Below are 20701 nucleotides of genomic sequence, written 5' to 3'. Positions count from 1 at the left end.
ACAACCCCCCATCTAGAGGCTGTGTCGGCACCTGGGAAACTCATGCTGTGCCAGTTGCAGCTGGTGAGGTTTGGAAGGGCAGCAAGAAGTGGGCAAGGAGTGTCCTTCAGGCATTACGGAAGAATCCTCGGAGGCTGATGGCAGCAGTTCCCAGGGGACAGTGCAGGATCCTACGGCGACTATCTGCGAAGGACCAGGAAGCAAGTCCCCCTCTATGCTGCTTTTGGCATTTGCCTCTGAACAGTCTTGCTCAGAGCCATAACGCCAAGAAAATCAAAATTCAAGCGTCTACCGCCTGTACCAAACACCCCATTCCAAATTTCCTCTCCACATCAAACCTGTCAATAATAAATTTCCATTTTGTGTGGCTAGGAGGAACTCTTGGGGAGATGGGAAGCTTCGTAGTAATCTGCCTTATACGGAGTCAGACCACTGGTCCATCTAGCTCAATACGGTCTACACTGACTGGCAGCAGCTGTCCAGGTTTTCAAGCAGAAATCCTTCCCAGACCTAAACTGGAGATGCCTATGTTTGAATTTTGGATTTTCTGCATCCAGAGCAGGCATTCCTTGAGCTACATTCCCTTCCCTTCAAAACTCATGTGTTGAATAGCTGGAGGGCAAGTTAATCTTGAAATTCTTCTCTGGCACAAATTTTTTAATCTCAGCCAGAGAATAATTTGGCGTTCTGATGCTCATCTCTTATTTGAGGTGGGCATTACTAGCCTTTTGCTCTGCTCTCATTTCAGATACATCAAGCTTTACCACATCTCTTGTTCTGATTCTCCACAGTGAAGGAAGTTTAGATTGAGACCTGGCAGGTAGTATTAATATCCCTAGCTGTCTCTTAACAGGTGCACCACAGTATGCAGAAATTCAAAAAGCAAGCTTACACCCATCGCTGCAGCACCTGTTGAATTCCTGCCCGTGTTACGTGCTCTCCATTTCTGTAATCCACTTGCCTTGCTGCTCTGATCTCTTTTGTTTAAAACACTTTTATGCAGTGGTACCTTGGTTTAAGAAGAGTTTAGTTTATGAACAACTTGGATGAAGAATGCTGCAAACCCGGAAGTAGGTGTTTTGGTTTGTGAACATTGCCTTGGAATAAGAACATGTTTCACTTCCTGTTGAGTGTGTTCCATTTGTAAATTGATTCCCCCGCTGCTATGGGAAAGCACGCCTTGGTTTAAGAACACTAATACATAATCTGTTTTATTTAATGTTTGTGTGTGTTTCAGTTAGGGCTGCAACATTAAGTTCATTCAATGGTTAGATCAGTTGACTGGAAATGTTTTGATTGAATAATAATAATAGTAATGATTCTCCCAGATTAAATGAGCAGATTTTTAGTCTGTTACAGTCAGGGAGGGTTCGTGGTTTCATGAGTGACAGTCAGTGCTGTGCAACAACCCAACTCTGAAAATTCAGGACTGACACAAGTACTGGCCAATCAGTGCTGTGCAAATCTGAGTTCAACTAAAAAATATACCAGCAGATTTTCCTTGGTCCTGATCCTAAGAAGAAAGTTGTGTGTCAGATACACTCCAAGCACACGTCCGTGACATTTACACTCAGCATAAAACATGCATGTTCTTTGTATCCCAGCCCTGTTAACAGGGGGCAGAGTGAGAAAGGAAAGAACTTGAGGTAAACCAACTAGCTTTATCAAGCAATGTAAGAGATGATCTCAAGAGAAGTAAAGACTGCGTTGAACACAAGGAAACAGAAAAACATAACCAACAAAATAATAACAACAGTGAGATGTATACATCACATTCTTATGTTGAGGACTAGCGCCTTTGCCTCATAAGACCAAATCTTGGGAACTAGATGTGAATCTCCATCTGCTGCAACAGCGGCTCCTCTTCAGGTCCTGAAGATTCGCGTGGAGTTTCCTTTGATGGGCTGCAGTGAATTTTTGCCACTCCAGCTCAGCCAATCCATACTTCTCTGCCCCCCCAACCCTGGTTCATTCTCCCTCGCCATACAAAATGCATACCGCTGATATTAATTCTCTCAGTGCGGCTCCACCTGCACGATACACTTAAAGCAGCATTGTACCACTTTAAACAGCCATGGCTTCTCCTGAAGAACCCCAGGAACTGTAAGAGTGTTGGGAGATCCCCTCTATTTTCCCTCAGAAAGCTATAACTCCCTGGGAAGAAGGACGGAAAACCGGTCTGGGAATTGTAAGCGCTGTGAGGGGAATAGGCGGTGTGTGTGTGTGTGTGTGTGTGTGTGTCTCCCAATGTCTCTCATCACCCTTAATAAACTACAGTTCCCAGAATTCTTCACACGAGTGTTTAGATGGGGACGCCGAGGCTCTTCAAACTGGGCGCTTGGCCAAGGCCAACTAGCGAACTTGCGGCTGAAGCCCTCGATTCGTTCAGAGGGCTTTTGGGTCGTGCTCTGTTATGCCAGCCCAAAGCTTCGAATGTTGAGATGGTTACCCATCTGTATGCAGTTGTGGATGGTGACTGTTGAGCCTGGTGGAAGCCTGACAGTAGATGGCGCCAGAGAGCCAATGTCAGGCAGAGCCGACTGATTCTAGTTCTGTCCTGCCATCTTCCCTGCCGAATTCTTCCAGGGAAACATGGAGACTAAAGAGGAAGCTGACAGACAGTGCTGCCACCCTCTGGACTGGAAGTCGGGTAGTTGGGAGTCTGGCTGGCGAGGTTGGCGGGACACCCCCCTATCTGCCCTTGTGTCTCAGCCACCGCTCCTCACAGGGATTCTTCATTCTACATTAAGGCGCCACCTTCATTTAAAATGTCCTCCCCGATTAAAGCATCGCTGTCTGCCTCCCGCCCGTGGGTTCTTAGGTGGGTGGCAAGGTGGGTGGTTCGAATGAAGCTCTTCCCACAATCGGGGCACTTGTGGGGTTTCTCTCCCGTGTGGATCCTCCGGTGCCGAGTGAAGGCCGACTTCCAGCTGAAGCTTTTCCCGCAGTCGGCGCACTTGTAGGGCTTCTCCTCGGCGTGCGTCACCTCGTGGGAAACCAGCTGCGCCCTCTCGCAGAAGCTCTTCCCGCAGTCCAGGCAGCTGTACGGCTTCTCCCCGGTGTGCAGCAGGAGGTGCCTGATGAGGACGGAGCTGCGGCTGAAGCTTTTCCCACAGTAGGAGCACTTGTAGGGCCTCTCGCCGGTGTGGGTCCTCTCGTGCAAGAGGAGCTGCGCCCTCTGGACGAAGCCCCTCCGGCAGTGGGCGCACTTGTAGGGCCGTTCGCCCGTGTGGATTCTCTGGTGTCTGATAAGGTCCGAGTGCCAGCCGAAACGCTTCTCACAGCCCAGGCACTTGTAGGGCTTCCCTCCGGTGTGGGTCCTCAAGTGCTCGATGAACTCCGAATTCCAGTTGAAGCTCTGCCCGCACTCAGAGCACTTGTAGCGCTTCTCCCGGGCGTGGATTCTCTCGTGGATGGCGTGGTAGGCCCTGCGGATGAAGCGCTTGTTGCAGAAGGAGCATTTGTACGGCCTCTCGCCCGTGTGGATTCTCTGATGTGTCAGGAAGACCGACTTCCTGTTGAAGTCTTTCCCGCACACCACGCAGTGGAAGGGTGTCTCGCCCGTGTGCGTCCTCTCGTGCGCAACGAGCTGCTCCTGCTGCCGGAAGGTGTTCCCGCAAACTAAGCACTGATACGGTTTCTGTCCGGTATGGATCTGGTGGTGCCGGAGCATGTTCGCCTTGGAGCAAAAGCGCTTCTCGCAATCCAGGCACTTGTAGGGCTTTTCTGCTTGGTGGACTTTCTTATGCACGGCCAGTTCTGAGCTCCCCGCAAAGACCTGCTTGCAGGCGGGGCACTGGTGCGCTTTCTCCCTCTTACGCATTTTCCTGCTTCCTGAGAGCTGCCTGCTCTGACTCTTCAGCTCTCCGCAGCTTGAGCATGTCACCCTCGCCTGGGTTTTCTCTCCCAAAAGGTTCGCCCTCCAGCCAAAGTGCTTCCCGCAGTGCGTGCATTTGCGGGTTTTCTCTGGCTTGTAGATTCTCTGACGTCTAAGGCGATGGGAGACGGGCTCTGCGCTTTCCCCGAGGCGCAGCTTGCGTCTGCCAGCCTTCCCAAGCGCCTGCATGTTTTCCGATTCACCGACATCCGCCGAGAGTCCCTCTTGGGATACACTCCTCCTCTGATCCATGGGGTTACCTGCGAGATCTACAGATGCTTCTTCCGGCACATGAGACATGGAAATGTTCTCTTTGGCTCTGTCAGGTGAGGCTCCGGGTTCGGAGAGCTCGAGGTGCAAGGAAATCTCCTCGCTCTCAGTCATGGAAGCACAACCTACGACAACAAGATTTTTTTAAAAAATGAATCTCTTCTTCTTAACAAGGTAACAGCCTGTTGGCTGGATCAGGTCTGTGGCCGGTCTAGTCCAGCCTCCTGTTCTCACACTGGCCAAGTCCTCAAGCAGGACATGAGTACAAGAGCAATTTGTCTAATCCTCTCAAAGCCACCCAGGTTGGTGGCCATTCCTGCCTCCTGTGACAGAGAGTTCCATAGGTTAACTGAGATCTACAGGTATAGGGCAGTATACAAATTTTATTAATAGTAGTACTAGTAGTGATAGGGACGTGGGTGGTGCTGTGGTCTAAATCACAGAGCCTAGGACTTGCTGTATCAGAAGGTCGGGGGTTCGAATCCCCGCGACGGGGTGAGCTCCCGTTGCTCGGTCCCAGCTCCTGCCAACCTAGCAGTTCAAAAGCACGTCAAAGTGCAAGCAGATAAATAGGTACCGCTCCGGCGGGAAGGTAAACGGCGTTTCCGTGTGCTGCTCTGGTTTGCCAGAAGCGGCTTAGTCATGCTGGCCACATGACCCGGAAGCTGTACGCCGGCTCCCTCGCTCAATAAAGCGAAATGAGCGCCACAACCCCAGAGTCAACCACGACAGGACCTAATGGGTCCCTTTACCTTTACTAGTAGTGATTATTATTATTATTATTATTATTATTATTACTATTATTTTATTTATACCTCGCCCATCTGACTGGGTTTCCCCAACCACTCTGGGCAGCTTCCAACAAAATATTAAAATAGTCTGTCAAACATAGTCTGTCAAATAGTCTGTCAAACATTAAAAGCTTCCCTGAACAGGGCTGCCTCAGATGTCTTCTAAAAGGCTGGTAGTAGTAGTAGGAGTATTAATAGCACCCTTTATTGTTCATATAGCTGAGAATTTAAATTGCCAATCTCTTCAGCCAAATGAAACTAATCTGTGAAATCCAAAAGCTTGCATCCTTTTACCAGCAAGAGAAATTGATCCAATCAAAGGAATTGCCTTAGAGAAGTTTTCATTTAATTCTTTGGGAACAACAATTTTTTGTAGACAAAAAATATATTGCATTAAGTCCTGGGAATTTTTTTTGTTTGCTTTATATACAAAAACAACAACTTTGTTGGACTGGTCATGTTCAGATTATCGTCTTCCAAAGCAACTACTCTATTCTAAACTTAAAAATGGAAGTTCAATGCTGACGGTCAACAAAAGCAGTTTAAAGACTCTCTCAAGGCAAATCTAAAAAAATGTAGTATAAACACTGACAACTGGGAAACACTGGCCTGCGATCGCTCCAGTTGGAGAACAGCCTTTACCATGGGCTTTGAAGACACTCGAACTCAAGACAAAAGGCAGAAATGTGCTATGAGGAAGGCATGCTTGGCAAACCTTCACCGTGATCAACTCCTGCCCGGAAACCTATGTTCCCACTGTGGAAGGATGTGTGGATCCAAAATTGGCCTCCACAGTCACTTATGGACACATCGTTAAGACCGTGTTCATGGAAAACAATCTTGCTTGGCTAAGAGTGATCACCCAAGAAGAAAGATGACTATTACTAAGTTGCATTCCAAAGTTTGAATTGTTTCCCATTCCAGTAGGTATGAGAAGGAACCTGTGGCCCTCCACAAATTGCTAGACTACAACTCCCATTGGCTCCAGCCAATGTGGCCAGCAGAGAGGAATGATGGGAGTTGTAGTCCAACCAAAATATCTGGAGGACCATGCAGGCTTCGCATCCTTGTTTCAGTCAATGGTGAATTATTAGTTCACCGGTGCCATTCAGATTATTTCCTCCGGCTCAGATACGGGGTGGGGGGGGGTGCAGTTTTAATGGTATTATATGCTTCACCCACCACTGGGATGTGGCCCCTGAAAGGGAATGTGGCCCTCGAGGTGATAAAGATTCCCTCATCCTTGTCACAGCCAGAGTCTTACCTGTTTTGGAGTCCAGCGCCATCTTATAGTGTCTTTGGGGAAAGAGAAATAGGCTGAGAATCTTGCTTCACAGACATTCCAGCGAAGCTGGCGTATGTTGTCATTTGCCTCTGCGTAAAACAGGAAGGCCAGTCCCTACACGAAAGAAGAGGACAAAAAGAAAGAAAGAAGAGGGTGGCGCTGTGGGTTAAACCACAGAGCCTAGGACTTGCTGATCAGAAGGTCGGCGGTTTGAATCCCTGCAACGGGGTGAGCTCCATTCCAACTCTACATTTTTATGATTCTATATGGGAGCGCTCCCAATAATCTGCCCAGGTATGTGCACAGGTAAAACGGCAGATCTAGCCAAAAGGCAAATCACAGAGAGCTGCACCAACTGTCACAGTGCATACCTAATTTTTAATTATTATTATTATTATTATTAAGGACGCGGGTAGCGCTATGGGTTAAACTACAGAGCCTAGGACTTGCCGATCAGAAGGTCGGCAGTTCAAATCCCCGCGACAGGGTGAGCTCCCCTTGCTTGGTCCCTGCTCCTGCCAACCTAGCAGTTCGAAAGCACACCAGTGCAAGTAGATAACTAGGTACCACTCCGGCAGGAAGGTAAACGGCGTTTCCATGCGCTTCTCTGGTTCACCAGAAGCGGCTTAGTCATGCTGGCCACATGACCCGGAAGCTGTACGCCGGCTCCCTCAGCCAGTAAAGCGAGATCAAGACTGGACCTAATGGTCAGGGGTCCCTTTACCTTTACTATTATTATTATTAAAATTTGTATACTGCCCTATACCCATAGATATCAGGGCGGTTCACATAATTAAACAATTACTGTATATGAAGGTCATATCTTAGGAGGAAAGTGGCTGTAAGGGAGAGTGGCTATGGCACTCATGAAGGGACCCTGCACTTTGGAATCTGCCGCTATATTAGACTACAACTCCCATCATCCCTCACTGTTGGCTACAGTGGCTGATGGGACTTGGAGTCCAGCAACTTCTGGAGGGCCACAGGTACCCTGTCCCTGATTTAATGGGAGATATCAGGGACTGGCAGATTAAGTTGGTGGATTATGCCAAATTGGCAAAAATGACCAGAAGAATCAGAAATCAGGAAGACCAGAATTTTAATAGGGGATGGGGAAAATTTATAATCCATCTTAAAAACTATTGTAAACTGTTGGAACTGTTAGTAGGACTGGAATAACACTTGTAGTTTAATGGTGAATTTTGGACATAACGGAGATGTAAAAGATTTGGATTATCGTGAAAGATGCAGGAGGAAATGGCTAACAATAGGACCCACAAAGAGGAGGAGGAAAGTCTGGGAGATTCTTTGGAATCTTGTTTTTATGTTGTATATTGGATATGTGACTGTAAAACTTTGATCTGAAAGCAAAATAAACAAATAATGATGATGATGATGATGATGGAAGCAGTTGCTCTGCCCCTAAACTCCATGTAGGAGCAAAAAGACACGAACCAGGCAGGACTCGGGAGTCAGGCTACAGGGCTGGCATTCCTACTTACAGGCCTCTATGGTGTGAAATGCCCTGATGTCTGCGGATGGAGGGCAGTATACAAATTGTAATAATAATAATAATAATAATAATAATAATAATAATAATATGCAACTGGTTTTGCTGATTAAGACTCAGCAGTCTCCTTCCCATTCATGAAACTGGAAGCCCTGGGCCCTCTTAAACCCAAAGCCGAAGTGTTGCTCCTGGACCATGGATGAGGGAGTCTATGTGTGGCCCTCCAGGTGGTGCTGGACTCCAACTCCCATCAGCCCCTGCTGTTGGCCAAACTGGCTGCAGGGGCTGATGGGAGTTGAAGTCCAACACCAGGTAGTGCTTAGCCAGGCCCGTTTTAATCCACGACATACACAGGATTTTAATATACTGTGATCAAAAACCGAGGAGAGGAAATGAGGTAACTAGGCATGTAATCATAACCATAAAAACAACAGAAACAACACTTTGGGAACCTGACAACAACGCCAGTCCAGAAAAACTGACAATCCAGCACCCGCCAGATGCTGTTGAACTAAACTCCCATCCACCCCTGACAACTAGGCAGCGCAGCCTAGGGGCTGATGGGAGTTTGGAGCCCCACAACCTCTGGAGGGGCCAGGGGTCACCCCCCATCCCTGTAAGAAAGAAATGTGCCTGGATGACATAACTATTTATATTTATTTAGAAAGGTCTGAATCCAAAAACTCAGAGCAGATCTCTCCCCCAGGTGCAGAAGACATTAGAGGCAATATATGAGAAATGTTTTCTCACAGAATCTCTCTGTCGGCTTTTTCATTCCTTTGTCCTTTCTGATGGCCTTTGTTCCCAAATGCAGCAGACCCCAGACTGGTTTCTTGATTTCTTTTTCACCCTATTGAACATCTGCCTCTGGCAATAAAAAATATAAAAAATGCAAAAATCTGAGGTGAATTGGCTAAAAAAAAAAAAAGAAATATCTCGAGTAGATTGGCATTTATTAAAAAGAAAAGGGCTGGACCGCAGTCCTGTCTCTGCACTCCTATTCCTTAGGAACGTAGCCCTGAGCAGGTAAAAATTAAAATTAATATCAACGCACCCGCAGATCAGTTTGCTTGCGAGTTCCTTCGCTCCACAGACCCGTGGAGATTAAAAATGGTAACAAGGACATAACGCTTCTTGTATCCAATTTCAGGGCCTCGGATCTTACCTCTGGACACAGAAATAAACAGGCCACATTGCTGGCACCCTCCCCCTTTATTTTGCAAACCCGATCTCAGATACACACCCACCCAAACCCCTAAATGCACACACCCTTTAGTTGCATTTTGTGAAACTTACCAGGGGCTGCAGCAAGGCTCCCCCACGGAGACAGCCGCGCCCCGCAAGCCGTGCAAAATAAAATGCATGGGAAGCCCAGGCAGCCCCTTGAGGAGTCGATCATTTAAGGCAGGACGGGATCCACTTTCCTGTCTTTCCCAGTGCAACCTCCGGGAGCCTCTGGTGGCCGCACGAGGTATCACAGAATCGTATAGTTGGAAGGGACCCCTAGGGTCATCTAGACCAACCCCCCCCGCAATGCAGGAATCTTAGAGAAAGCATCCCTGGCACAGGGCCATCCAACCTCTGCTTAAAAGCCTCCAAGGCAGGAGAGGCCACAACCTTCCAAGGGAGCCTGTAGTGACCTCTGAAAGTTTCACAGGCCAGCGTGGAGGATACAGGTGTGCAATGTTTTCCACCCCCAGTTAGAGGGACTCTTTGCTTTTTATACTCCGAGTGAGGAAAATCAAAAGCTGCCTTACAGAATTGTAGAATCATAGACTTGGAAGACAAACCTAGACAGCATCTTAAAAAGCAGAGACATCACCTTGCCAACAAAGGCCCGTATAGTAAAGGCTATGGTTTTCCCAGTAGTGATGTATGGAAGTGAAAGCTGGACCATAAAGAAGGCTGATCGCCGAAGAATTGATGCTTTTGAATTAAGGTGCTGGAGGAGACTCTTGAGAGTCCCATGGACTGCAAGAAGATCAAACGCATCCATTCTGAAGGAAATCAGCCCTGAGTGCTCACTGGAAGGACAGATCGTGAAGCTGAGGCTCCAATACTTTGGCCACCTCATGAGAAGAGAAGACTCCTTGGAAAAGACCCTGATGCTGGGAAAGATGGAGGGCACAAGGAGAAGGGGATGGCAGAGGACGAGATGGCTGGACGGTGTTCTCGAAGCTACCAGCATGAGTTTGACCAAACTGCGGGAGGCAGTGGAAGACAGGAGTGCCTGGCATGCTCTGGTCCAGGGGGTTGCGAAGAGTCGGACATGACTAAACGACTAAACAACAACAGACTTGGAAGGGATCCCCAGAAGTTAGAAGAAGAAGAAGAAGAAGAAGAAGAAGAAGAAGAGGAGGAGGAGGAGGAGTTTGGATTTGATATCCCGCCTTTCACTCCCCTTCAGGAGTCTCAAAGTGGCTAACATTCTCCTTTCCCTTCCTCCCCCACAACAAACACTCTGTGAGGTGAGTGGGGCTGAGAGACTTCAGAGAAGTGTGACTGGCCCAAGGTCACCCAGCAGCTGCATGTGGAAGAGCGGAGACGCGAACCCGGTTCACCAGATTACGAGTCTACCGCTCTTAACCACTACACCACACTGACTTATCTAGTTGAAACCCCCCCACACACACACACACAAAATAGTGCAGGAATCACAACTAATACATTCCTGACAGATGGCCCTCTGTTTAAAAATTTCAGTCCGCCACCTTCTGGGGGAGTCAGAAAGTTTTCTCCTGCTTCACAGGGTGAGAGACAAACCAATAGCTTCAGGTTACAAGAAAGGAGATTCCGACTAAACACCAGGAAGAACTTTCTGACTGTGAGAGCTGCTTGACAGTGGAAGGGGCTCCCTCAGGAGGTTGTGGCCTCTCCTTCCTTGGAGGTGTTTAAAGCAGAGGTTGGATGGCCACCCATCATGGATGCTTCAGCTGAGATTCCTGCATTGCAGGGGGTTGGACTAGATGACCCTTCGGGTCTCTTCCAAGTCTACTATTCTATGGTCTCCAGAAAAGGCATCTGGTTTGGCCCCTGTGAGCACAGCAAGGTGGACGAGATGGGCCACTAGCCTGATCCAGGTGAAGATTCCTCTGGAGGATGATGATGGTGATGATGATATTTATCACATTTATATACCACCCTATACCCAGAAGTCTCAGGGCAGTTCACAGAAAATATCAAAATAATAATAATAATAATAATAATAATAATTTTATTTATGCCCCACCCTCCCCGGCCAGAGCCAGGCTCAGGGCAGCTTACACCAATAAAATCACAGTAAAAACTTAATGGGGGGGAAAGAGGGGGTGAGAGAAAGAAAAAAAAAACAATTTAAAATACAAGTTAAAATGCAATTTAAAATGCAGCCTCATTTTAAAGTAGCTGATAAATCAAGACCATAAGGGGAGGGAAACATAAGGGTCAGACAGAGTCCAAACCAAAGGCCCGGCGGAACAGCTCTGTCTTGCAGGCCCTGCGGAAAGATGTCAAGTCCCGCACAAAACATAAAAACCACAATATGTATATATAATCAAAATAAAAACAACAACCCAATAACACCCCCCGCAAAAACCCCCACATTTTAAAAGGGTATAGGATGTCAATCAGATCAAAGGTCTGGTTAAGGGTGAACGTTTTTGCCTGATAATTAATAATAATAATAATACAGCAGCAGCAAATGAGAGCTTTCTTCATTTCCATGCAGGTTGAACTTTATCATGAAACCAACAAGCTCTCTTCCTCCTGCTGCACAGTACAGCACAGCACACAAACACACAACACACACTCTTTTCTCAGGCAGAAGCACACAAACGCACAGAGGGAAGGCAGGAGGCAGCTCCGCCCTGCTTCGGAGCGGCTTTCTCAGGGTTAAGCGCAGCGAGTTCGAAGTGCTAGAGCGGACAGTCCTCCCGCCCCCGGGCCCTCCGCCGGCGAGAAGGAGGAGGCGGCGGCGGCGGCGCGGGGACTTCCTGGCCCGCCCACCGTGGGGAGGCGGACTTTGGCGGACTCCGGGAGCCTCTTCCCGGCGGGTTCAGAGGAGCGGAGGAGGGAGGTGGCTCCGGGCTGGTCTTCTGCAAGCAGGTGCTTCTGTGGGTTCAGTCCTTGGCCGCGACCCCCTTCCGTGGGGAAGGGAAAGGTCTCAAAGCCCCCCGCCGCGCCCCTTAGGATACTAGGGTGCCCAGGTGCGGAAAGAGGGCAGGGGTCCCGCACCTGGAATGGTTGTTGCAGGGGAACCCTTAATGGTTGTTCAACAGGTGCAGCTGCCAGGGCTCCAGAAGGAGGAGGTGCAGCAGCAGATGCGCCTTTAACATTTTTTTATCATTTTTTATGGGATTTGTGAATTCCTTAAATCTCTTAAAAAAATAAATAAATCCCAAGCACCTCAATTAAAATAAAACGTACATTTAAAAAGTACTGGTAAAAGTCACTTTTTGGTTTGTTTTTAAAAAGGGTTGGTCTTTTTAAATGCAAAATATAAATAAATCAGCATGGTAAAATGAAATTATATGCTAAGATACAAGTCGGCTTTGCAAAATACCGTCACTGTTCTGATAAAACTGATCATAGCTCTGCATAGCTGCATAGAAGACAGCCGTTCAGCAGGTGCAGCTGTCAGGGCTCCTACAACATTATTTTATTTTAATGGGATTTGTAAATGGCTTAAATCTTAAAAACTGCCAAGCAGCTTGCTTAAAATAAAAAAGACATTAAAAAGTATCAATAAAAGTCAGATTTAAAAACAAGTTGATCTTAAAAAAAATAAACAAACTATCAATAAATTGGCAGTTTAAAATATACATTGTAAAATAAAGTGATATGTTAAAATGCAAGTCAACTTTACAGCAGTATTCTGGAGCAGATACCATCACTATGCTGATAACGCCCAGTCATAGCTGCTTAGAAGTTCAGCAAGTGTAGCGTTCAGGGCTCCTGCACCATTAATGGTTGTGTAGAAGGAAGAAGTTCAGCAGGTGCAGCTTGTGGGGCTCCAGCACTTTTCACAGCTGTGTAGAAAAAGTAATGCCAGGCAGTGTAGCTTGCTCTGCAAGTTCTGGCTTCCCCAGCTTTTAAAAGGGATCTTGAAAAGAGAAAATCTTCCTTCCTTATAGGGTGTAATGATGGCCACTGACATACAGATACCTTTAAAAAAGGATCAGGTAAATTAATAGAGGATAAGACCATTGATGTCTCCTAGCCACAGTGGCAACGTTCTCCCTCCATTGTCAAGCATTCTTTGGGGAGAGGGATTGATTGTTAAGCCATTCTGGGAATTGTAGATCCATGAAGGGGGATAGGGTTTCTCATAACAATACTTAGCACCATTAACAAACCACTTCCCAAAATTCCTCCTATACTGCCTTAAGTGTTTAGTTCAGATGGGGCCCGAGGCTGTAGGTTTTGTCTAATGTGTCTTCATTCTCTTTCCCTTCCATTAGGGAGAAGCCTCCTTTCCTTAACCCAGATTCCTAAATTCTGTCTGCATAAGCCACCTTCTCTACCTGTGGACTTCTCTGAAAACAACTGGCCACTGCAGGTCAGGCGCCAGTGGAAAATGGCAGTAGAGCGGGGCGATGTATCGACACTGGGTGTAAAGTTAAAGTCTGCCCCCTGGACTACAATTAAGGTTGAGGAGCCGGACCCAGAAACGGAGCAGAGTCTGGTTCTTGAGATCCAGGAAGGGAGCACTAGAGGATTCTGGGAAAGAACCGTTCCGCCACAGGCCAACGGGGAAGGCAACGAAGAGGTGCAGCGGAGCTGGGAAGCTCAACTTCAGGGCTTTGTGAAGGCGCTCGAGTCCCCTCATTTGGACGGGGGCCGCTCTCAGCCGCCACGGCCCACCCTGCAGGACAATTGCGTTAGGGAGGTGGCTGGAGGACAAAGGGCCACCAAACTCCCACCAGGCCTCTGCTTGGAGGAGTCGCACAAAACCCTGCTGCCCCAAGATGGGGCAGGCGGCGGGACAGTGAAGGAAGAGGCCCCGGAGGGGGAGACGGTCGCTGAGGATACTCTGCGGCTGCGCTTCAGACATTTCTCCTGCCGCGAAGCGGAGGGGCCGCGGGACGTGTGCCGGAGGCTCCGCGAACTTTGTCATCGGTGGCTGAAGCCTGACAGGCGCACCAAAGAGGAGATTGTGGAGCTGGTGGTCTTGGAGCAGTTCCTAGCCCTTCTCCCGAAAGAAATCCAGAGCAGGATCAGGGCCTGGGACCCAGAGACTTGCTCCCAGGCGGTGGCCTTGGCGGAAGATTTCCTGATGAGGCAGGGGCAGGATGAGGAGGAAGAAAAGAAGGAGGTAGCTGGGTTTGATAACTGAGTGGTCCTCGTCCAGCCTTGCTTTATTTTGTTTATTCCGGGGATGGGAAACCACCTTCCAGATCTTTGCCAGACTTCAACTCCCATCAGCCGCAGCCAGTGTGACCAATAGGCACTGGATGATGGGAGTTGTAGTCCAGGGATTATTTAACTGTAAGCCACTTTGGGGGCACAAGAACACTGAGTAATGGCTTTGTCCTCTGCAGGATTAGCCAGTGTGGTGTAGTGGTTAAGAGCGGTAGACTCGTAATCTGGTGAACCGGGTTCGATTCCCTGCTCCTCCACATGCAGCTGCTGGGTGACCTTGGGCCAGTCACACTTCTCTGAAGTCTCTCAGCCTCACTCACCTCACAGAGTGTTTGTTGTCGGGGAGGAAGGGAAAGGAGGTTAGGGTAGTGATAAGGTGGGATATCAAATCCAAACTCCTCCTCCTCTTCTTCTTCTTCAGATCACTCATCAAGATGGAAAGGCCAGGGCTCAGTGGCAGAGTTTCCTGACCTCTCTCATAATGCCAAAACTCATGGCCTGAATGTTGGAAGTTTCAGAACAGACAAAAGAAAGAGTTAAACTGTGGAACTCGCTGCCACAAGAAGCGGCAATGGCCACCAACCTAGATGACTTTAAAAGAGGACTAGACGCATTCATTGAGGAGAGGGCTCTCAATGGCCATTAGCTACGATGGCTGTGCTCAGCCGCCACAGTGAAAGGCAGTAATGCTTCTGAACACCACTTGCTAGAAAGAGAAGGGGAAAGGGCTCGGATCCTGCTTGTGAGGCAGCTTGTTGGCCCCGTGAGAACAGGATGCTGATCCAGCAGGCTCTTCATATATATATATATATATATATATATATATATATATATATATATATAATTTGCAGAATATACATGTAGGTATCTGTTCAGAATGAGACCAAGAGCATCAAGTGATACTGAGGACAATCCTAGCAACGTTTTCCAATGTATTTCTTATCAACAAAAAAATGTGGTGCGGTGTGTGAGCACATTTTTATTCTGAAAAGTGTGGCCCAGAGAAAAAAGTTTGAGAACCACTGATCTCGGAGGAAGCCCATGAGTTCTAGTGGTACAAGACACAGGGAGAAAAACATTTATCTTGCCTGCTTTCTCTGCTCCTCTGTTACGTTCCCCTGCCTAACTTGCTTTTTCCCTTAACTAAATATATAGGCATCCGTCAATGAAATGCTGTTTCTCAATGCTGTTTCAGGTAATGAGGTCATCCAGGGATAAGCCAGATAGTCTTCCTACGGCAGAAGCGGAACCCCTGGACTTGTGCCAGACGCCAGCCCTGAAGGAGATCAAACAAGAGGAGGACTTGGATGTTACCACGCAGGGTAAGGACCTTTTCTGTTATTGGATTCAGAGTTTCCAATTAGGGGCTTCGTCAAAAGACATTTGATGAATCTGGCATCCGGTTCTGGTAGGAATGTTTCCCCACCACCCCCACCCTAATTTTGCTGCTTGCCGAATTCTGCACATGCTGTAGGGCTGGGTGCTTTATCAAATATCGCTGAAAACTGGTTTGAATTCCATATTGTCTTATCAGTTTCGTAGTTTTTGACTTAGCAATGTATTGCGAATCATGATACGTGTTTGTGTGCGCGCTATGCAAAAATCGCAATGTGGGAAAAACCATGACCATCCTCATTTCAGACATTGTGATATATCAGCACAGTCGTACCTTGGAAGTCAAACAGAACCCGGTCCGGAAGTCCGTTTGACTTCCGAAACGTTTGACTTCCAGACCGCAGCTTCTGATTGGCTGCAGGAAGCCGCGGAAGCCCCGCCAGACGTTCGGCTTCCAAAAGAACGTTAAAAAACCAGAACAATCACTTCCGGTTTTTGATCATTCAGGAGCCAGAACGTTCAACTCCCAAGGCGTTTGGGAGCCAAGATACGACTGTATATCACAATGTTTAGCTGGTGATATCTCACAAAGTTGAAAAGCAGCTCCATCCTTAATCCAGATACTGTGCTATATCTGAATATTGTGATGTTTAGCCAGTGATATATTGTCATGTTGAAAACCGGATATCGCCCAGCCTAACACACTGGAAGGTCGCTTTGAACTCTATGATTCTATGACTCGAGGGGGCTCCACCTCTTATCATCCCTGACTGTGGGTCTTGCTGGCTATGTTCTGGCGGAGGCAGTGGGAACCACAGGAGGGGAGAGAGCTCTTGGGGTCAGATCCTGCTTGCGGGTTTCCCCCAGGCATGGTTGGCCACTGTAAGAACTGCTGGCCTAGGTGGGCCATTGGCAGGATCCTGCAGCTGGGCTCTTGTTACATTCTCATGGCTGTGGAGGCTGATGGGAGCTGGATTCTTCACTACATATGAAATAGATCAGGAGTCAGCAAACTTTTTCAGCAGCGGGCCGGTCCACTGTTCCTCAGACCTTGTGGGGGGCGGACTATATTGGGGGGGGGGTGGAATTAAAGAATTCCTATGTCCCACAAATAATCCAGAGATGCATTTTAAATAAAAGGGCACATTCTACTCATGTAAAAACACGCTGATTCCCGGACTGTCCGTGGGCTAGATTTAGAAGGCGATTGGGCCGGATCCGGCCCCTGGGCCTTAGTTTGCCTGGGCCTTAGGTTGCCTACCCATGAAATAGATCACCGGGAGGAATGGAAATGGGATGGAGCAGCTAAAATTCTGGCAGAACAAAGGGTGGCATTCAACATCACACTGAGTTAAAGGTCCCTCAGCGGTCTACGAGTTGCGCTTGCACAAGAGAAGGCCACGGATCTCACAGCTGGTTTCAAAACTGATCGCTGTAGCCGCTGATACTTCTAGTTGCACAACTGTTTTGCTGGATGTCTTAGCTTGCAACCGCTATTCTTGCCCTTACATTGGTGGACAAGAGAGCATTGAATCTGGACCATAGGTAGGATTCAGCTTTCTCAGAATAGACCCATTGACATGAATGAACATGACTAAGTTTGTTCTGTTAATTTCAGTGGCTCTGCTCTGCATAAAATCTGTTAATTTCAGTGGCTCTGCTCTGCATAAAATCTGTTAATTTCAGTGGCTCGGCTCTGCATAAAATCTAGTTGAATAACACCTATAATATACCTTTTCTGCTCATTTTAATTCTTTGCATTTATATGTATATCAGCATATATATCTCTGCTAACAAATAATCCCCGTTCTCAAATCTTTGCTGCAGGGCTTGGGTGTATTGTTCTTAGTATTTGATTTGGATTTCAATAAAGTTCTACATGGGGATCCAAGGATATCTTCTATATTCATGTCTCCTGTTGTTTTATTAAAATGTGATTCGAGGATCCCTTTTCCACTGTTCAGGGAATCATTCAGTTTCTGCATTCTCCCCCTTTGTATTCTAGAAAGTAATTTGAGGAAGGAGAAGACCCATACAGAAGTGTCTGGAGACGTGCAGCCATATTGGATATCGTCAGGGATCTGCGACCAGCACATTTCCCCCCATCCTGATTTTTGGGAGGCCTCTGAGAGCCGCATGGGAAGTGGACCCGAGAATGAAAGTTTGGTTCATTGTCCTCAAGGCTGTTGCAAACAATTCAATGGAACAACCAACCCTCCGAGAATCTTCAAAGGCGAGGGACGGATCTCTTGCACTGAGTGTGGGCAGCTTTGCAGAAGCGATCATGGTGAAGATTGGAGAACGCACTCGGAAGAGAAGCCTTACGAGTGCTCGGATTGTGGGAAGAGGTTCAGCCGGAAAGCCGACCTTGTCAGTCATCAGAGAATACACACGGGGGAGAAACCCTACAAATGCCCAGACTGCGGGACCAGCTTCAGCGACTGCTCGAGCCTCAGCAGGCACCGCAGGACCCACAGCGACGAGAGGCCCTACATCTGCTCGGAGTGTGGGAAGAGCTTCGCTCAGAGAGCAAACCTTATTAAGCATCACCGGACCCACACAGGGGAGAGGCCTTATACCTGCTTAGAGTGCGGGAAGAGCTTCAGCCAGCAGTCGAACCTGATCTTGCACAGGAGAACCCACACGGGAGAGAGGCCCCATAAGTGCCCTGAGTGCGGGAAAGGCTTCAGCCGGAGGTCCCACCTCCGCGTCCACGAGAGAGCCCACACCGGAGAGAAGCCGTTCCTGTGCCCGGTTTGCGGGAAAGGCTTCAGCCGGAGGCCTAAGCTGGTGACGCACCAGAGAATCCACACGGGAGAGAAACCGTACGAATGCTCCGACTGTGGCAAAGGTTTCACGGGAGCCTCTAGTCTGAACAGGCATAAGCGGATTCATTCCGGGCAGATCCCACAGGTCCCCCCACGGCAACTGATTTTTAACAGAAGCCATGTTTTGAACTGAGCAACGGTTTTGAGGGAGGGTAGCAGCACAGTGTTAGGCCCCAAAGACCTACAGGCCCCAACGCCTCACTTCTATGCACAATGGACTCTGGTGTCGTGGTTTGAGCGTCCGGCTAAGACTGTGAATATCCGAGGCTGTAGTCAATTCACTCCCAGCCTGAGCGGACCCATTGAAGCGAAAGAACCTACATCAGTCATGTCCGTTAACGTCTGTGTGTCTACTCTGAGTAGGACTAGCATTGAATACGACCGCTGGGATCAAATCCCCACTCAGCCATAAGGCTTCCTTAGGGGACCTTGGGCTAGGGCAGTGGTTCCCAAACTTTTTCGGGTCACTGCCCTCTTGGTTCCATAAGCTCGCCCCCCCCCCCCAGTGCCCCCTACACTATGAAAGGCATTATTCAGAATAGCGGTTTCCACGACCCGCTGAGGAAGATAACAACACAATCAAATTCAAAACAGGAACAATTAATTGCACAGATATTCTAAATCCAGTTAAAACTATTTCGTAGCGTTGGAAGGGACCCTGAGGGTCATCCAGTCCAACCCCGTGCAATAATTTAGTTTAATTCAACAAAATTGATTAACTTGATCCCCTGATGCCAGCTTTTCAAAGTCTGCTGGTCACTTACACTTCCTGTGTATATTGTTGTTCTTTACATTTTAAGCAATGTGCTCCTTGTATTCTCTTTCCTCCACCCCGGCATCCCTTAGAGTCTGCTTGAATTTATTTTGCCACAAGTTTGTGTTCCATTTTGTTCCCTACATTTGAACAAGACTTACGTTTTCTGAAAGATGCCTTCTTGCCTCCAATAGCTTCCTTGACTCTGCTCATTAACCACGCTGGCATCCTCTTGGCTCTGGTGGCACCTTTCCAATTTATTCTAGCTGAGCTTCTGTTATTGAGGTTTTGGTGCCGCCCCACTTTGGGACAGAGATTTGACCCCTTTGGCTTTCCTTTTCAAAATTCTTTATACTAATTCCTTAGTTTTTGTAAGTTTCCTCAGTTTGAAGTCAAACATGACTGAGTTGGACCTCCTTGGCCTTTGTTCAGTCATAAATATATTGAATTTGATAGCGCTTGGGTCGGCATTTCCGACCCAAAACCACTTAAGTGGTTCAACACCACTTAAGTACCCTGCCCCAAAGTCCTAAGCAGCACTTAAGATCTCAGCCTAGCCTGCCTCACAAGGTTGTTCGTAAGGGGAAATCCTTGCAAGGTGGGGTATAAAAATGTAATAAAACACATGAAATAAGTAAAAAACCAACGTATGGGCAGTGATGTGCGATCCCCTCCCCTGGAAAAGTGGATTTTGTGTGATCCCTTGGCATATTCACTTAATGAGGGGTGAACAATGCATGTATGAACTTGCCGCAAGAAGGTGATTTCAGGTGCAGCTGGAGATCTTTTAGATGGCACTTGAAGCATCAATATGTTGCTGGACTCCAATTCCCATCATCCCTGACCATTGGCCATGCTGGCAGGGCCTGATGGGAGCTGGAATCCAACAACTTCCAGAAGGCCATAGGCTCCCCATTCCTGGATTAAAACATCCACTGTATATTTTGGAATCTTGTTTGTCTGTTTAATGTGCATTTTTGGACACCTCTTAAGATAATTGTGACCTAATTTCCAGTTACTGTCCCTGAGTTCAACACACAGGCTTTCTTCCCTGTTTGGATACAGCTGGACGCCATTTTGAATCAAGATGGCTGACTGGACCCTTCAGAACAACACTGATTTAAAAACTGCAGTGATTTTGTTGTGGTCGTTGTTACTTAGGGTTGTATCCAGTGCTGGTCCTACTCAGAGTAGACGGATTGAAGTGAATGGGCATGACTAACTTAGGTCCATTAATTTCAGTGGGTCTACTCTGAGTAGGACTTCACTGGATACAGCCCTTAGGATTCCAGAGGATTGCCTGTGTATGAGGCTGCTAGTCAGTAAATAAAGTCCTGCTTATCCACAAAGTTCCTTTCCAGTTGTCCTTCTGTTCTCTGGCTTCCATAATAAATGCCCATAACCAGCTGTTCCCTGGGTTCATTCCCTTCCCTTCTCCTCTCTTTAGGGTCTAAAAATCCTTTGCAGTGGACTTAGGCTCAATCTGTACTATACATTTCAGGCAGTATTGGAACTCTTCAAGCAGTCGTGGCTTCCTGCAAAGAATTCTGGGAAGTGTAGTTTTTTTAAAAGGGGGGGCTGAGAGTTGCTAGGAGACCCATAATGCCCATTCTACACTTTTGGTGTGGCAGCTTTTACACTTCAGAACTCCCTGCTCAATGACATTCGGCAGGTGCCTTTTCAGCGCCTGCTAAAATCTTTTGTGTTTAGGG

The 20701-nt window shown here is 47.7% G+C and overlaps 2 protein-coding genes across 3 annotated transcripts; one reads left to right on the top strand and one right to left on the bottom strand.

The window, feature by feature from the left end:
* Positions 1-1641: 1641 nt before the first annotated feature.
* On the bottom strand, positions 1642-9595 carry LOC310670503 (uncharacterized protein). Of its 2 annotated transcripts, XM_083425955.1 has the most exons (4): positions 9030-9595; positions 8484-8600; positions 6203-6337; positions 1642-4272 (listed from the first exon to the last, which is right to left on the bottom strand). In XM_083425955.1, the coding sequence occupies exons 3-4, from the start codon at positions 6222-6224 to the stop codon at positions 2741-2743; spliced, it is 1554 nt and encodes a 517-aa protein (XP_083282081.1). In that variant the 5' UTR covers positions 6225-6337; positions 8484-8600; positions 9030-9595; the 3' UTR covers positions 1642-2740. The 2 variants fall into 2 exon arrangements, with proteins under 2 accessions (XP_083282081.1, XP_083282080.1); XM_083425954.1 differs by lacking the exon at positions 8484-8600 and having other exon boundaries at positions 9030-9270.
* Positions 9596-11673: 2078 nt separating this feature from the next.
* On the top strand, positions 11674-20338 carry LOC310670553 (uncharacterized protein). The gene is made up of 4 exons (XM_083426076.1): positions 11674-11816; positions 13172-14025; positions 15268-15394; positions 17413-20338. The coding sequence occupies exons 2-4, from the start codon at positions 13288-13290 to the stop codon at positions 18366-18368; spliced, it is 1821 nt and encodes a 606-aa protein (XP_083282202.1). The 5' UTR covers positions 11674-11816; positions 13172-13287; the 3' UTR covers positions 18369-20338.
* The last annotated feature ends 363 nt before the right edge of the window (positions 20339-20701 follow it).

Source organism: Podarcis tiliguerta (assembly GCF_965153285.1).
Source record: "Podarcis tiliguerta genome assembly, chromosome: 2".
Taxonomy (NCBI): Eukaryota; Metazoa; Chordata; class Lepidosauria; order Squamata; family Lacertidae; genus Podarcis; species Podarcis tiliguerta.
Note: the sequence above shows the minus strand (reverse complement) of the source record. Positions and strands in the feature narration are given on the sequence as shown.

Coding starts and splice junctions, on each gene's coding strand:
- LOC310670503 (XM_083425955.1), bottom strand. CDS start 6,224: ATGGCGCTGGACTCCAAAACAG. Junction 4,273..6,202: donor GGCGCTGGACTCCAAAACAG/GTAAGACTCTGG, acceptor TTGTTGTCGTAG/GTTGTGCTTCCATGACTGAG.
- LOC310670553 (XM_083426076.1), top strand. CDS start 13,288: ATGGCAGTAGAGCGGGGCGATGTATCGACACTGGGTGTAAAGTTAAAG. Junction 14,026..15,267: donor AGGAGGAAGAAAAGAAGGAG/GTAGCTGGGTTT, acceptor ATGCTGTTTCAG/GTAATGAGGTCATCCAGGGA. Junction 15,395..17,412: donor CTTGGATGTTACCACGCAGG/GTAAGGACCTTT, acceptor TTTGTATTCTAG/AAAGTAATTTGAGGAAGGAG.